General features: G+C 40.0%; 1 protein-coding gene across 2 annotated transcripts in view; it reads left to right on the top strand.

Annotated features, from left to right (window-relative positions):
- Positions 1-3,904: 3,904 nt before the first annotated feature.
- PIK3C2A (phosphatidylinositol-4-phosphate 3-kinase catalytic subunit type 2 alpha) overlaps positions 3,905-18,228 on the top strand; it is a 42,205-nt gene continuing 27,881 nt past the window's right edge. The window contains exons 1-4 of one of the 2 annotated variants that reach the window (XM_071761707.1): positions 3,905-4,031; positions 12,646-13,823; positions 16,595-16,695; positions 17,534-17,691. In XM_071761707.1, coding sequence (XP_071617808.1) covers positions 12,711-13,823; positions 16,595-16,695; positions 17,534-17,691 — 1,372 coding nt within the window. In that variant the 5' untranslated portion in view covers positions 3,905-4,031; positions 12,646-12,710. Of the gene's footprint in view, positions 4,032-12,645; positions 13,824-16,588; positions 16,696-17,533; positions 17,692-18,228 lie in introns of both variants that reach the window. The other variant, XM_071761706.1, reaches the window with a different exon arrangement.

Raw genomic sequence — 18,228 nt, 5'->3', positions numbered from 1 at the left:
CGAGACCAGCTGTGGTGCTGAGTGTAGCTCACCTGTTATGACAACCATGTGGGGTTTCTTGGAATTGCACTGGGACCGTGGTGCTGAGGTTGGCTGCTCTGGGGTGAGTGCTTGCACCAGGGCAAAATGCAGCTTGTCCCACCCTACCAAGGTGTGAGCTCCTGCAGTGCTGTTTCCCCAGACCATTCCCTAAGGCAGCGAGACACCCACATGTGGTCTGTGCCAAGAAGGGTGTATCAGTGGGACAGGAACATTGTGTTGCTGTCCCTACCCCAATGAACAAAGGTTTGGGAATTTCCGTGGAATAGACATGCTTCACAAAATAGGTACCATGTTCTGGTACCACGTCATGGTATCTGAAAAGGGGGTTTTGTAGCTGGCACTATGTGCTCCATCATCCTATTGTCAGAGGAAACACATTTGTCCTTTAATAATCCCTGTGCTTCTGGTAACAAATTCTCATTTACAAAAAGGATACTCTAACAATAGAAATCAAGTTGATTCCTTCCAGTTAGTTCAAGGCAGGGAGCAATTCCAGTAGTGAAATTCAGGCATTGTTCCGGTAGTTAAATTAAGGTGCTCATCTATTACATTTGGAGGGCATACAGAAATGCTGGTTTAATTTTATTTTATTTTTTTTAACACTTCCCATATGTTATCTTCACCAAAACATATTTGTTAGGCTTTGTTACATGTAGCTGTCCCTTTGATCAGGGTACAGATACAGCTTTACTGTCCCCTGAAAACTCCCAGGGGAACTGAGCTTTGGGTCAGTGTCTCAGAGACAACAAATATAGTAACAAAGTAGTGAGACTGCTGAGACACACACCTTGTGCATTGTGTTTACACAGACACATTAATAACTTCCTGTGCAAGAAATATTTTAACACTGATGTCATGTTCTTATGTGGGAATATGTCACTTGTGATTATCCATTCATAAGCCAGTCTGCAGGCTATGTCATTGTTCCCTTCCTTGACTCATCTATCATTTCAGTGTCATTCTACCTAGAAGTTGGGCTTCCACTGCCACGCAGTTTTCTCTCCTGCAGCAGGACTGGTTTGGCTGCCAAGCTATAGAGAATGCTATGTAGCATCTGATAGGCAAATGCCATTTCTAAAACTGGCTGGTTCTGCTTCTAGAGTGCACCTGAAAGATGGTATATATTTAATGTGGATGTGGGTGAGAAACTACAAAACCAGCAGCAAAAGATGTTGTTGGGGTTGCTCTTTGGTGTTAATAGGTGAAAGTCAAGGAAGGAAGAACACATTCAGTTTGTAATTTAGTGTGATTAAAGCAAACCAGTAGCTATTTAACATGAAGTGGAATTTAGGGCTTATGGAATCTTTCCTAACCTAAAATATTTTGCAAAAATGAGATACTGGGGGGGGGAAGGGAGGAGAAGGAGGATGGGCTTAAGTTCTTAAAATACATGCAAAATATCAGGAAAATTTCCTGGCAAGAAGGAAATAATTTCTTATGAAAGTCATTGGAGATTCTTTCAGTTATCATGGGACTGAAAGACAGTCTAAAATTCTAAAATTCTGCACTAATCTGTATAATCAATCAAATCATCTTTCCTAGCTCTGCTTTTAGGATTCATATTTCTGCTGTGTTATGTAACATGATGGGGGGGGTTCATCGATCAAACAGTCATGATCCTATTGAAATTGTTGAATATAGTAACCACCTTTTATTTAGGCTAAGCAGATTAATGCTCCTTTGGTTAGTGATGGGTGAAACAGAGAAATGGTTGTCCCAGGACTAAACCCTATGGCCAGTAACTTGGAGGTGTAGTCCAGAGCAGTCTAATGGGATCCATGCATGAGAGGGAAAGAAGCACAGGCACAGTGGCAACTGTTTGGTACCAGGAGGTGCTGGTCCATTAGGATCCTGGTAAGAAAGTCACTCCTGCAAACCCCAGCCCTAGGAAAGGGTTTCCCATCTCAGTCATTATCAGATTTTCTTACACGGAAACAACTGATTGTCTTGATGTCAATATCCTACATCATTTCTACTGCCAAACAGAAAGGATGTTCACATGGGAACCTTGTGCTGCACTTCTGGATAAAGCCAAGGATGTGCAGGTGGTGTAATCACTGGTACCAAGTGGGAGCTGCCTGCAGATCCCTGTGACTGAGCCACAAAGTGTTTGTTTCCTGCTGGCAAGGGATACAGAGCACAGGATGGGTCTGAAGGCTGCACAGGTGTCTGTGTGATCATGACTTGGGTCACTGACTGCTCCATGTACAGTGCTCTCCTGGCCAGGATCACTACAGGAGCCTGGCAGAAGAGGTGGCCAAGAGCCATAACTGACAGGACAAAAATAATCTAAAATGCAGTCCAGAGAGAAGATACAGTTGGGACAGTCTGGAAAGAAACCTGGACCTTGGGAGCAAAGTAGGTCTCCTACTGATACCCCGTTTCCTGTTCAAAATTGGACATAATTGGCTTATTGGCCCTAAGTACTGGTATGGTGTTAGAAAGCATCAATTTCTCCTGTTAATAAGTGACAACCTGAAAAATTCTTCATAGCTTGGATTACAAGGTTAGTAAGAACTCTGGCAATTTTCTTAATCTATGTAATTAAAGAGTCATGCCCAGGATACTTCTACAGGAATGCATTTTGTGTCAGTCTTCCAAGTCTCCATTTTGTCTCATGGAAGTCGCCTGCAAGGGCTTTCATTGACCTTAATAGTGCTGGGTTTAGGTTTTTGTGATAGAAAATGCTAAGATCCTAAAATGGTGGAGGTTATATGTATTCTCACAGAAAATGCCACTATCAACAATGTATTTATGATAATTTTATTAGTTCATTTGTAGTGGAACCTCTAAAATGACACTTTTTCATGTGTTTTCTATCCTTCATTAAGCATTTTGTATTTTTTGTTTGGAATTTCAGTGTGCTAAAAGGGCTGGTAAATATACCAATAGGCATAAACTGAATTGATTATTTTCAGTAGTATTCCCTGAATAGACGGAAACTAAAATTACTGTGGTTTCTTTTGCATCTACATAAAAAATCATATTGTTGTTTTTAAGTTCCCATTACAACTTTTAATTTGATCTTATGAAAGGCCTATTGTCTAAACTTTGTATAAAATCCCACATGCAATACTTCTGAGCATAATCAAAGCATTATATTCTTTTGAAGCTATTGTGAAGGTCAAACCAAAATATTGGCGTTTTGAAACGTGTTGGTATGTCAGGAAGGCGAGAGTTGACATCAGGGATCTGCCAGCGCCGGCCAAGTAGTTTCTGAAGTTAAATTAAGCAGAATTCCGTTTGGTGGAACATGTTGTTCCAAACCACTGGAGTCGACCGCTGGCAAGTGGCGAAAGTTTTTCTTTTCCCAGCTGCGGAGCACCCCGGTTTCACCCCGGTTTCCCCAGGGTCTCTTCTCAGCCTCCCGCCTATTTGCTGTTCCCGGCAGGCACGGGCCGGGCCGGGCAGGACCGAACCGTTCCGTTCCCTCTGGGTCAGGGTCAGAGCTTTGTGTCCGCCGCTCAGCCCTGGCCTCGCAGCCGGACATTTTGGGTGCGTTGTGCAAGTTTCCAGTCATGCCGAGCATTCTTGGGAAGATCGAGCGATAAGGGGAGGAAATGACGGAGAGTCACCTCAGAGCCACCCAACCTCGGCTGCCGTGCCGGAGGAGCCCCGCCGGTCTCTAACAGCTGCCCCCGCCTGGGGTTGTCCCCTGCTTCTGGCCGGGCCCCGCAGCGTGCCGGGCCGCGCCGGGCCGCCCGGGCGGAGGCGGGGGGAAAAGGTGAAGCGGAGGCCTGACGGGCACCGGGGCAGAGGCCGAGTGAGGCTGTCGGGTGCCCGCCCCTCCCCGCCCATCTCCTCAGGGCCGCGCTCCGCCCCGCTTCCCTCCCCCTCCACCCCGAGCCAGCGCTGCGGGCCGGGGCCGGAAGTGAGCGCACGGCGGAGCGGAGCGGCGGAGGGGAAGCTGCGGGAGGGCGCGCGCTCCCGGCGGCGGGAGGGGAGGCGGTGGGGAAATGGCCGTTGCCGCGGGACGGCGGCGCTGCGAGGTAGGAGCGGGGAGCCCGACACGGGATGCCGGGAGGAGGCTGGGGCTCTGTTTCCTCTCCCCGGTCTCGTCCCTCCCTGCCGGTGTCTTCTTGTTCTCCCCCTTCCCCCACTTCGTCCTCTTCTCCCTCAGGGGTCGCCGCCCCCCCTCGGCCTCCGGGCTCTCTCCGCTGTCGGCTCGGGGCGCGGGAGCGGTTGGTGTTCCCCGCGCTGCCGGGAGGGCACCTGCGAGCGGCGGGGCCCGGGCCGCGGTTGCGGGTGGGCGGCAGGGCCGGGGTCAGCTCTGCCCGCACCGGTGGTCCCCGCCGCTCGGCCTCTGCCCGGGCTCCTGCCAGCCGGGAGGCGGCGGCCACGACGCTGCCTGCTGAGAATCCCTGACGGGCTGAGTGCGGTGTAGGGAGCGGGGCTCCTTCCGACGCGGTTCCCAAGCGTCTGGAGGAGCTGCTTGCGCTTCACAACAACCCGGGGTTCAGAGGCGCTCTTGGTACCGGGGGATGAAGTCTCGGGGGCGGCGGGCACAGGCCTTGGGGAAGGCTGCAGGGAGCCGGGGGCACCTCGGCTGTCGCTGCGGGGGCCCGAGGAGTTTACATTCCCTTTTACTTGGTCTGCTTGTTGTCTTCCCGAGGGGGTTACCTCGCCTCGGGTTGGTGCGTTCTGTGCTTCGGACGAGTGGGCTGTTTACAGAGCTGACTCCTGAGCAGCTCTGCTGTTTCCTCCCGGAGCTTTTCAGAGAGCAGTGGTAGTAGTACATGGAGGTGTGTAACTGGCTTACTGCTCACAACCTGATCAAGTTTGTGGTTCGGCATTAACACGATAAAAAAGAGGTATACCTGTGTCTTTGTTTGCACGAGTAACCTCCCAGTAACAGCTCTGGTGTTGTTGGAAAAAGAGAATATGGTAGGAAGGTGCACTCAAAAGAAGAAGAGCTTGGAAGAAAAGATTCTGTGCTTCCTTGCTGCTGTGTTCCATTAGTGCAAAGGTGATCCAAGAGCACAGTGCAGTTAAGCTGATTTAGGGTAGGGGAGAGTTGTAGAGATTTTAAATAACAGCCTTACCACACTTAATGCAAATTTCGTTCCAAAGGGAACTGAAAATTCAAGAAAACGTGTGATGTTGGTAAATGATGTTGTGCAATACCTACTCAGAATATGAGCTGTTGAAGAGCTGTAGTGATGGATGGTTTGTGAAGAATCCGCAGGGGAAGCGGAGATGGGGCAGGAGGAATGAAATCTCACAGGTGAAAATACTTTGTTTATTGGTGGTGTTAGCTTAGAAGGCAGTTCTGTCCTTAATTCCTGCAACACAGGAATGGTCCTGGAAAAGAATTCCTTAGGCGTGTGGGAGGAAGAGAGGTTGCCTAAATTGGGCTCCTTTACACCATTTGTGGAGATGGAAAGTAACTAAAATGCTCACCAAATTTTGGGTTTTTTTTAAATTTTTTTAAATGAAAGGAACTTGAAGTAAACCAAGTAAGAATGAATAGTTGCATCTGCATAAAAGATAAAGGCAGTGGGAGAAAGCACAGGGAGAGGTAAAGTAGCATACTTGGAGTTACATGACCTTTTCTTGGGCAGGAAAAAAATCCAAGAAGTCGTAAACTATATAGAATCTTGTAATCTAAAATATTGTGCTGTATTTGAAGAGTTCTTTACATAGAAAGTCACATCTTGATTCTTGTAAAATTACACAGGAGGTTTTGAGAAAGATTTAAAATACTGATTGAATGAATAGAATAGATTTGTTCTACCTAATTACAACATAATAGTAATCCTGATTTAGAAACTTGAGGTTCCTCTGTCCTTTTGGAGTGTTATTGTAATCATTAAGAACTCAGGCCTGTTGGTTCATCAGTACAGATTGTCAGTGCATATAAAGACAAGTTGCTGACATTTTTCTTTTTTTGAGTAGGTCTCTGTGTAGCATCAAAGAAAATCGGGAAATAATCCATTTCAAAATATGAAGTGGAAAAAATTTCTTGTTTGTTTTTCTCTGTTTTTTACTTCTCAAACTAAACTAACTTGAATCTGCTGATATTTCTTATCCAATGCTGCTATTATATTTGCTATCGATCTGAAGAAGCTTGACTTAAAACATTAACAAATAAAAATGCTGAAGTGGTGTTTTTTTGTTTTAGTCTCTGATGTGGGATCGAATTCTAGATTTGAATTTGATTAAAGCAAGATTTTATATTGTTTGCCTTGAACAACTGTAAGCTATCTTATGAAACTTTAAAAAATTAAATAAATTAACATTGATAGGTAGGGCAGTATAAGCATAATGCTTGCATGTCTAGCACAAAATGAAGGGTGCCTTAATGGCATTGAGATACTGATTTTCTATTTTTTATTTCAGAAGTATGGCCTTTTAATGTCTGTAGTTACTGTGGAAATTCTTGTGCTTTATTTATTTGTTTTTAGAGCAACACAACCAACTTAAAAATGAGAGAGTATAGCACAAAGTTAAATTGTTTGTTTTGTGGAAGTGTGACTGTAAACATTCTCCTCTATTTTAAGTAGAAGGGTGTGTAGTTACTTACTAGAACCAGAGTTCAGTTTTTATCAGCAGTGGCCAATAGCATCAGTCATCTAATACAGCACTCGTCCAGCTCCTTTGTACACAACAGGGTTGCTGTGATGTCAGTTTTTGCAGAAGAATGCAGAAGTTGTTTCCAGACTGGACAAGTAAGTTAAGTGAAGGAGGAAATGTTTCAAAGCATGCCAGTAATGATAAACCTCACTTAATCTATTAAAGATTTAGAATAAAATGTTTTTCTCAAAGCTCGCATTAAAAAAAAACAAAGAAGTTGTGAAAAATATTACTTTGATCTAGAAATGCAACCTGAAATTAATTACTTAGAATAAGTTTAGTTTGTTCTAAGTGGTGGTGACTTTAGAGTGCTTTCATTGAAGAAACTTGAGAGACAGTGGGTATCTACCTATTTTGTGTAAATTGTAGTTTCTGGGTATGTAGCATTAAAGCTACATGGCAAGACAACACTTAAAAAAATCCAACCATAATTGGAAAACTTGTGGTATGTTGTGTATGAGAACCTCATGGTAATTGTGTTAAGAGTGTGTCAGTAGTTCAGATCTAGAATTTGGTTACTGGATGATGACCTACATGAAATAATTTGGTCCACAGGTTTGTAGGTTTCTGCATTGTAGTTCATGTTGGTAGATTAGAAGACACATCAAGAACAGGTCATAAGCAATTGATAATCTTTTGTTTACATTGCTGTCACAGGAAAAATGAAGAAAGTGGTGACAGTTTTGAGTTGTAAGGTAAATGCTGAAAGTTTATACAAGTTCACCATGCAGCTGGACCAGTAGGTTTCTGGAGGGAAAAATCCACTTGGGGTCTTAGTATTAGAGAAGTGGCCCCAGGATTCAGGAAGTCCTTCAGTGGCAAAGCAGTGGGGACTACAACAGTATTTTGAGGAAGTGTCATTACATCCTTGACTTGGTTTAGCTTTTTTCTAGCTGCACTTCTGAAACCACTCTCAGACACAAGTTAAGAATGAGATGAGCCTTGGTCTGAGTGTAGCAGTCCTGTTCCATTTTTAACCACTATAGTGTTTGTTTTTTAAAAGAGTAATCACTGAATCAATACTTCAGTACTTTTATTATTTTTTAATGTGTAAAGCAAAAAGGTACACGAGAGCAGTGCATTTTTTCTGTCAGTTAATAACCAACAATTCTGCTTAATGCTTTTGTAAATACTAGGTTTGTGACTAAGAAGCTTCTGCTGGTTATAACTGAAACTGTGCAAGTTTCCTGCCTAAGGGGAAACTTATCTGCTGAAGCAAGTGGTAGAAATAATTTGGCTGCTGCAGCTGAATTGCATTTGGTTAGTCGGGTAGGTTGATACTAATACAGTGATACAGAGTTAAGTGTGGGATAGAGCTTTGATGAGATGTTTTTACCTCCCTATGCTACTAATGTTTTTTATTATGTTTTGTTGAAGGTGTATACTGTGCACTGCTGCACAGGGAATAGAAGAGGATCTTTGTGGGGGAAGGTTGTTTTCATCTCTTTGTTAATAGCCACTGTAGGTTGCATCATTAACTTCCTGCATTTGGCTGCTTTATGACATAAGGAGGATGTTTTCAGGGCTTATTTCAGACATATAACTCAAAAAAATAAGGATTTTTACCATGATGCTCTGTCTGCTGTAGGATGTTATAAAACTACATGGAAGGTGTTTGAGGATCTCTATTTGGATAATTAAGGCAGATAGCAAAAATGTTTCTTTGTTCTTTCTCTGTCCTCCCCACCCTCTAGACACTTTCTGTATTTTTGATTGAATTGGATATGACATTAGAAATCTTGTCTACCTTCTGCATAGTACCCCTGGTTCTGGGATTGGTGGAAGTACCAGTATAGATAGATAGAGCTCTAGCTAATTTGCCATGCTCTGCTGTGATTAGGCCTGCACAGCATGAATTGCTAAAACTTTTGATATTTCATCCTGGACAAAGCATTTGTCACCTTCTCATAGCTGGCCCTGCTTTGAACAGGTAATGGAACTAGAGACCTCCTAAGGTTCTTTCCAGTATTAATTGTTCCATGAAAGTGCTACTCCAGTGAAAGATAATTTTGCAAGTCATGGATAATCAGTTGGAGATTGAAATTGGAGACAATGGCATTACTTAAAAAAACAAACAGAACCCTCACCCAAGCTCTAAAACAAAGCTAATGTTGATTCTGTGTATTTTTATACTTTGTATTGCATGTGTATCTTCAAGTACCCTTTGAAAAGACGAATTGGTGGAAAATTGTGTGAATCCTGAAGGTGGCATGGGGAAAGTACAGCTTCAGGGGTGTCTGAAAAGCAAAAGAACCAGTAAAATTTTTTTAAAATGAAACTTCTGCAACAGAAGGAGTGGATGTGAAAGCATTATTCTGTAAGGAGAAACATTGCAACAGAACTAAAATTCTTAGCCTTTGTCAAACAATGCTGGTAATAGACTTGGCTGTAAGGCATGGAAAAAAAATCTTGGCCAACTACATCAGAAAGTAATAGCTTGGGATGCCATCAGTTTCGTTATTTATTTTTCTGGTATTTGCATCCAGAAAATAGTGGGCAAGGAACAGAATTGCAAGTATGTTGGTTAGAGAGCTGTGAATAAAATAGGGAGAAATACAGAAGTGCAAGAGTTCGTGAAACTGATTTCAGGTTTCCTGTTGATTTGTGCCTACAACTGATTGGCTTTAAGGACTTCTTGCCATGATTCAAGCATTTATAAAAGTTGCCCTGGTAATAAATCCATAGTGTCCAGTTATATGAGCTCATGATACTGTTTTTTTCTAGCTGTGACACCCAGTGTTCTTGGTGATGTCAGGTTGCTTTTTTTTTTTTTTTTTAAGCTTATATGGAATTTAATGATCTTTCAGACCCCTTTCTTATATGAAATTGTAATGTGCTTGAAATTTGAGAGGAGTATAACAGCACAGATATGCTGTACAAGCTTGCAAACATACTGTACCAAACCTACACATAGCCACATCTACTTTGTAGTAGCTAGTGGTACAAATCACTGCTTCAAAAAGGGGAAGAGTACTTTATTTATGGCCATGAAAAAGGTATGATCTGTAGGTTGCTGTAGCTGCCTGCACTAAGATTTGGGCTGGGACATGATGATGGATGCTTCTACCCTTTGTCTGTCTTGCAGCGTTGTTCAGAAAAATCAAAATTTGACAAAGTATGCTGTATTTATTGACAGTCTTCTGCACAGTGTCACAGGTGAAAATTGATTTACCTAGAGGAGTTTGTAAGTTTTTTTTATAAGCACTGCAGCAGAGGAGGATGAAGTTTTCAAGGGATTTGTTATGCGTATTGAAAGATCATGAATCATTCTTCCTATTCTGGTATAGGAAACACCATATTCTTATCTACCCTTCAAGATGAGAGGTTTTGTGATGTTATTGTACTTTTTAGATGAAGGTGATTTTTCAGAATCAAAGTTGTGATGCAGCTGCTGGTCTTGGAACAGTTTTTTAGGACTTCACAAGCTGAATGGTGTGAGCAAAACAGAAATGAATGCTGGTTCAGAGTTTGTGCCAAATTAAAAATTGCACCTGTATTTTAGTTAGTGAAATTGTCTTTGAAGATTGTGTAGGTGTGACCTAAAATTGATTCAGTCTTCAATTTAACTGTTTTAATATCATCTGTGAGTGGGCACTTGCCAGTTTTTCTTAAATTACTGCATTAGAGAAGCTATTAAGTTTTTAGTGGAAAGAAAGTGTGATATAACTATGTACCTGAAATATATGCTGGCCTTTCAGGACAACTTATGTCCACATTATTGGAAAATTTCTAACTAAAGCCTGACCTTATTTTGAAAAATTTTGGGCTTACTCATGACATGACTTCTTGAAATACCTCTTCAGTTATTTTTTGATTTGTGGCAATCTCAGTGCATCTGGCAAGGAGAGCTTGTGAACATCAAAGTTACTGTTTTTTCTTGCTAAGGAGTTTTCCTGCTGTGGGAAATGTCTTGCTATGAGTTAATTTCCAGATGATTAGGACTTTCCATAGTATATTACTGCTGTCTTATTTTGCTCAGTTTTTTCTGTTATCCCATAAAAATCCTACAGTCTCTAATTTGCAAGGAAGATGTGTTAATTCTTAAGTTAGCTAGAGTTCAATGTTAGGCAAATGCTTCAATTTTTTATTTTTTTTTTTAATTAATGGCAAAATAACCACGCGTTTTTGTGAAAATTACACTTGTTTTGAGGAAGCTGTCATGGCTGTATGTCAAGCATTGCTTTGTAAGGAATGCAGGAAATGGTCTGACTTGTTATCGTTGCTTCTGTATTTAGTGCTTGGACTCCAGGGAATTTATGTGCCCTGTATTACAATAACTATAAAGTATTTCTTAAAACTGAGTTACCAAATTATATGTTCTGTGTTTGGCACTAAAATAAAATATAAATAGAATGTTAAAAGCTTATTTTTTAATTGTTATGCATCTCATCTTAGAAAAACAATGTTAACATGTACACCAGCAGATGGTGAGATTACTTCTGCTTAAGGTAACAGGATTTATCTCTAATCGAGACATTCCTTGCTCATTAAGATATAGGAAACTAATTTATATCCTGGGAGTCTTTGTCCTGGTAGACATGTAATATTCTATATAGGTTCTTGTGAAGTTTCTCAGCAGAAACCTGTTCTGGTCTTTATATAAGCTTTTGTAAGTGAAAATCTGGTTTGAAGTTAATTGCCATTCCATGTAGGCTTTGATCTGAAGGAGATGGTTAGGCATCTTGCTGTTTCTTGGTTCTTAATAAAGCTCCATTATTTTTTTAAAAAGAGCATTTTACTCCTTTGAAATAATAATGAGCAGTATTCGATTAAATAAAATTACATAGCAATATGCAGGTACTTGACTTAGCAAATTAACTTTTTAATAAATCTATTCAGAATCTAAAATTTCTACCAAGGAAGAAAGTGCTAGACTGTAGGCAGAGAAGGAGGTCACTGTCTGATCACATCTGTTTGAATACTTAAAATATTGCTTAAAGCTAACTAAGTCTCACTGCAAAAGACAGATTACCTTTCATCAAGGCTTTAGATATATTGGGTGGCTGACATTTTTAGACCTGCTTTTAAACAAAGCAGACAGTATTAGTTACTGCAAGGGCACTGTAAATATGATGACTTTGTGCAAAGATGTTCCTGTGTCCAGTAATTTCAGATTTAGGGGAGAAACAAGGGGTGTAGGAGACTGTTTCAGTACTTGTTATAATCCCTTCAGTTGCTTCTAGTTCTAATTTCTTGTTTAAAAAAAAAAAAGACCCAATCTTTGAGAGATCAGTTCTTTTGAAGGTGAACAGATTGGCAGCTAAAAACTGATTATTACTGTTAGTTAAAACAGTGTGCTGCAGTTGAGATGAGAACAATCCTGACTTTTTAAGCATGACTTCTAGGTCTTCTGATGGCTTCCAGTTGTTTTAAACTTCTGCCTATGGTATGGACAGTAATGGTTCAGGTGTCTGTTCTTCCTGTTTGTGGGATTTGAATTGAAACATATTCTTCTGAGTGTTTGAGAGCAGTTCCCCTGCTGTTAGATGATCTAAATTGAATTTGCACTTCTCTCTGTAAATGTTGGCGAAGTTTAAATTCTGCTTGCTCTTGTGCCTTTGAACTTAGATGGCTACAAAGTCAGAAGTTCAAAGTGAAGCTAAACTTAGGTGAAAATGTTAACTGATGCAGTGTCTTTAGCATTTCAAAGGTCTGTCTTTATTTTATTCATGCTTATGTCTAGGAAGCTTTTCATCTGATGTTTTATCACGTGAATTTACTGCTTAAAACTGGTATGTGGGATAAAGTATTGTTAAAAGTGTTGTGATTTCATCAGGTTTTCAAAATTTTATTTTAACTTCAATTTATTTGAAAGCTGCAGTCCACTTATAAAATTTTACAGAAATTTGTATACTGGTTTGGTTTTAGAAGTTTCCCAAGGACAGGACTTAAATACAAATTTCTGTCCTGGGTTTCTGAAATAAATATAATCTGTTCTGTGTTTCTGAAGGGATATGAGCAGCCTTATCAGCTGTAGTTCTCCACATGTGATTTATTTTATGCATTTCTAATGTTTACTTTTCTTTTCAGGTCTGCTAAATTTATTCTGAAGCCAAGGGTGGACAACCAGTACAAGGGGAGTGTTGCTTCTTTAGATGGACATCTGTTCTTGCGGCATGGCCCAGATATCCAGCAGCAATGGATTTAAACAGCGCTCCTCACCTTCTTTGGCAGCCACCAGGTCAAAAGATGTGGACAAAGAGGAGGCATTGCAGATGGAAGCTGAGGCGCTAGCTAAGTTGCAGAAAGAAAGAAGTATAGCTGGTAATAAACAAACTTTTCATTCTTTAAGCAGCCCCAGACAAAAAGCACAGATTCATAACAAACAGGACCATGATCTCATGGTGTTTCCAGAGTCTGATGCCAAGAGCGTGGAAGACAAACTAAGTACCATTGACATAGAGAAGCTTACTCATGCTGAATTAGAGAAACTGCTGCTGGATGACAGTTTTGAATCCAGTAAAGTACCTACGTTACCAGCACGTCCTATTATGAGCCCATCTGTGTCTTCACAATTTTATCTTGGGCCTACAGGTCAGAGAAGACAGTGGATGCCTGGGATACCAGCACCTGTGACATGCACTTTACCTCCAATTTACTCCTCAGTTTCTTACACAAAACAGACTGTTGGTGTATTTCAGAATGGATTCCATCCAAATGTTTCTTCCTTTCACTCTAGAGAACCTATTTATCTTGGTCTTCCAAGACAGTCGCAATACATTTCATACCCTTTGGCAGCTACTACACCTTTCCATCCACAAGGAAGCTTACCTATATATCCTCCAGTACTTACACCAGAAATGGCAAAAGTATTTGACAAAATTGCAAGCACCTCAGAATTTCTGAAAAATGGGAAATCAAGCACGGACTTAGAAATGACTTCTATAAAGTCTGCAGTTTCTAACCTACCAGCCTCGGAAAGCTGCAGGGATGTTAGTAAATTTGATTGGTTAGATTTGGATCCCCTAAGTAAACCAAAAGTAGATAGTGTGGAGGCTTTAAATAAGGCAGAGAGTGATGAAGAGAGAGCTTCAAGTATGACTGTTGAAGATCCGTGGGATGCTGTGCTATTAGAAGAAAAGCTTTTAGTAACGTGTCATCTGGAAAGAAAAGTTAATGGGAAATCTTCTGGAGCAACAGTCACAAGGAGCCAGTCCTTAAACATGAGAACAAGTCAGCTTGCAAAGTTACAGGGCCAAACATCACAGGTATGTAAATCAGTATTTTTAAATCATCATAGTTAAAAGGGACCTCTAGAGATCATCTAGTCCAGCCCCCCTGCTAAAGCAGGGTTGCGCAGAGCACGCTACATGATTGCATCCAGATGGGTTTTGAAAGTCTCCAGGGAAGGAGACACCTCAGCCTTTCTGGGCAGCCTGTTCCAGTGCTTTGTCACCCTCACAGTAAAGAATTTTCTTGGCTTGAAGAGCTGTCTAAATCTACACTGAAGTGAATTTTTTAGCCCCTCATTTGAAGCGTTTCCTGTTTTTCTGTGCCAGTTGTCAGTACTGTGGCAAAAGTTTGAAGAAGGCCACTGGAGAAGGAGCAAAAAAAACCCTAGCCCCTCCCCCTAAATCCTTTGTTCTTAAGGATTGCATTTTCAACATTATGTGTGTTAACATCTTGGGTTTAACTGAGTTTTAATTTTTTCCTCTCACTGTTAAGCTGTGATATGTGAGCTCAGGTATTTCCTAGTGTTTGTTGAGGAATTGCATGTTTTCCAGTGATGTTTGGTTAGTTGTAATGTAACTGTTGACTGGAATAGGTAGACTATGTTGGATCAGTGCTTCTGAGGTGCTGTCTGTAGAAAGTAATATTGGTGACTGAAATTTGGTTTTATAAATTCCAGGGCTTTTTCAAGAATGCAGGATTTAAATTGTCTTTCCTGTTCCCTGGGTCCTCTTGGAATTGACTTTCCAAAAGTCACCAAAAGTTAGTTTTGAAATCTAGTTTAAAAAGCAAAGATTATTTCATGGTCTTAATTTTCCTCCAGGAGGTAATTTACAGCAATATATGCTTGAATTACCATTAGGTTTCTCTCCTTAGACAAATGTGACCCTAGGGTCAACTCTGGGTAACCAATGGAAGTTTTTATTCTTTGTTTATTACATTAATATTTATTGTTTACCCTGGCTAAGCATGCATGTGTAGAAGTGCCCTGTAGATCTCTAAACTTCTTTAAATATAGCCTGCAAATTTTGTTGTAAATAATTCAGAAGTGTCACATAGTGGCATAAAGTGGCAATGTTGCAGCAGTGGTGTAACTTCAAGTAATCCCTTTGTACACTGATTAGAGTTGCAAAGTGCTTTGAGTACTTATTTGTAGTGATAGTTCCTCAAGAAGTTTTTAACTGGAGAAAATATAACTTTAGTACAGCCAGCTTCTTGATTTGAGGTGACTGAGTGTTGTGTTGAATGCTGAGCAGCAGTTAGTTGAATATCAAAGGTGTTTACCGTTTGCTTGGTAAGTTTTAACTTCCTGTTTCCTTGGATGATTTTTTTTTTATTGAGTAATTACTAAACAAATGCAGCTACTAGATACAATTAGAAAGGTTTGTCAGCAGGTTTTGTGCAGTTTCCCAGAGGTGTTTTATGTGATACAGCTTGTCTGAGATGTTAGAATGAAAGAATGTTTTTAAATGCAAGGTAATGTACGTGCTCCTGAATCTCATTCCAGGTTTTGTGGCTTTACAGTTTCCTGCTCTCAGTTGCTTCCCATGGTATGACTAATCCACAGTTATATTGAATATATCCTTTTGAACTGATCAGGGTTCATGAAAGCAATATTTTAGCTGAAATAACTAGGTTTAAATGCAGTTCAAGTGGCAGTTATGGGTTGTATTACCTCTTCTATGTTTAGGCTATACTGCTTAAGCAAGTTAATTGGAACAAAAAAAGTTGCAGAAGTAGAAGACCTGAGAGCTCCTAGCTCTGCATGTTACAGATTTGACCCCTTTTCTCAAACAGTCTAATTTGACTATATTGCCTGACATGCCCTAGTGAAATGAAATGCTCAGCTAATAATAAATAACCCGCATACCAGTTAAGCAGTTATTCACTATTTCAGGTATGAATAAATTGGGTTTTTTGAACCTAGTAATTGGTCAGAAGCTTTAGCCTCTGTATATAATGACCCTAGTCTGGACATGGGCAAATTCTTTGAGATCCACTTATTCTAGGCCATATCTGGCTGGAGGTTCTTGAGTCCTTCAGGCTGTGGTGGCTGTTAGGCTGCAGACAGCTGAGTTCCACTGCAGTCTCCCTGCTTCTTCCAGCAGCTCTCTGCTGTTTGCTCACACTAGAATTTGTATGGCTGTATTGTGAATCGGATCAGAAACAGGTATGGACTTCAAAATGCTGCAGTTTTGTTTGATTTTTTTTTTTTTTTTTTTTTTTTTTTTAAGTTTATTAGATTTTGTTATTTAAAACTGCAGTTCTTTTTTAGCAATTGTTTTTTAGATTGGATACTTCAAATTGTGGTAGCATATGGCATAAGGGATTAAAAAGCAGTAATTTGATACCACAGGATTAGTTCTAATTTACTGTTCTGAATGCCACATCTTCCAGAGTACTACTCACCTTTTCCTGCTGTGTGCATTACTGATATGAAGTGGTTCTTTCTGAGACTGTACTGGAGGCTGAATCACAGACTGGAGGGAAAAACATTTGTCTGTCTTCCTTCTGGTTCAGCAAAATGTAGCAGAATTCTAAGGGAACAGGTCACTGCTGAGAGTTTAGGAGCTGTTATGCTTGCAACTTAATCTTTTCTGGTAATGATACTGTCAGATAAATTGCATCCTACAAAGGAGTCACTGGCCTGGTGAATCTTTACTTTTGAACTTAGTAATTTTTCTCCTTATAGACATAAAATTAGTAGTCAACCTCAGACTCCTGAAAATCTATCATCTGCATATGGTTTTGCTGGCTATAGGAATATGTTTGTAGCTATTTAAATACTGTATTATCTTTTGAGTTGCAGAAAGACAATGGGACCACTGGCACGCTGAAAGAAAATGTGCTTCAGCAAGAAATTGAAGGGCAGAATCAAGAACTGTCAGCTTTTTCTCAAGCAGTTACAAAGTAAGAAATTACTGAACACAAATTAGCTTTCAGAAAGAAAAAAAAAAGTTGTCATTTTCAGCTATGTTGACAGGAGCCAGTCCTACTTTTTTTGCTTGAGGGGCAGATTCCAGTATGTGTTCTTTTTTCTTTTCCCACTTTTTCCTGGTGTAGTCCTGTTTTTTTAAGAATGCAACAGAATTTTTAAATTTTTCGCTACCAAGGTTTTTGAGGTATCTCTATTTTCTTTGGTCCTGTGCCACTTTCACTTTTTTCCTTGTTCTTCTCATACTTCTTAATCCTCAAACTATCAAAGTACAGTCTACTCATTATTAGGTGAATGTTTTATATTTTTTGTGTCCTAAAGAAAAGTATTTTAATTAATTTAGGCCTTTTTCAACTTCCACAGCTTGGAATAACTACCTTCTGCATAGGTTCATATAAGACTTCCAAAAATTAAAATATATCAAGAGTTTTGTGGTGGTTTGTACATAAGAGAAATTTCCCTTTTTAAAGGGGTATTTTTACCAAATGCCATGGATTAGCTTTCTTTAAACTGTTTTAGAACTTAGCTTTGGATATGTCCTGTAAGCATTGACCTATTAAATATTATAAGCTATATATAAAACTTGTGTAATTATAAGTTAGTTTTTTTCCCCTCTGACTACTAATTATTGTGTAATTATTGTGGGCAGTGTTCTGCCAAGAGGAGAAAAATTAAATGGTGTTTGGTACATAAAATTTGCATACAGAGCAAAAGGTAGTCTTCACTCTTCTAGCTTGTGGATATTACACTGTTATTGTGCTTTAGTCTTAGATTTATCTATTGCAATGTTTCATAATCCTTCTCTACTTCCAGATTGAGGACCAAGTTTCCTTTTACTAATCAGCAAACAAATCCAGGCTTTGTGCTGAGTCCCATCATGCTGCAAAGAAATATAAGTGGGGAGAGTGCCAGTATCAAGGTTTCTATAGAAATTGAAGAATTCCAGCAACCAGTAACCTTTACATGTGATGGTAGGTTTCTGCTTTTTAAATTGGAGTTTGCTTGCCAGACTTAGAATGTACACTCAGTCTAGGCCAATGGCTTTCAGTTTCTGTAATCCCTGAGTGTGGATTGCTTGTGGGGAGTGTGAAAAAGATAACTGAAGAAAGAACCTAATTCTGGGTCAGTGTTTCCATCAGAAGATATTTAAAAGCTGACAAAGTGAAACATTTATTTAAAAAGAAAAGCCAAGCAAACCAGAAGCACCGTTCTATCCATGGCTGGGAATGTTAAAACATGCTCTCTCTCTTCAAGAGTTTGACCTACTTTATGGTATTTGAGGGGACAATGACACCAGGACTTGAGATTCTTAACTTTTAATATTTTATTTCAATGCTTTAGTGTGTTTAAATAAACTATTGCAGGCTATCTAAAAATCCAGACAAATTGAGAATAAACACTGAAATTATCTATTACTTGGCTTCAATAAATGCTTATGAACACAAACACTAAAATAATACTGTTGCAACTATCTGGCCAAGTTTTGTGGTTAACCAGGAGTATCAGTT

The sequence above is a fragment of the Heliangelus exortis genome, chromosome 18 (assembly GCF_036169615.1).
Source record: "Heliangelus exortis chromosome 18, bHelExo1.hap1, whole genome shotgun sequence".
NCBI classification, from domain to species: domain Eukaryota; kingdom Metazoa; phylum Chordata; class Aves; order Apodiformes; family Trochilidae; genus Heliangelus; species Heliangelus exortis.
The sequence above is the reverse complement of the archived record's forward strand: the minus strand, read 5'-3'. Positions and strand labels throughout refer to the sequence as shown.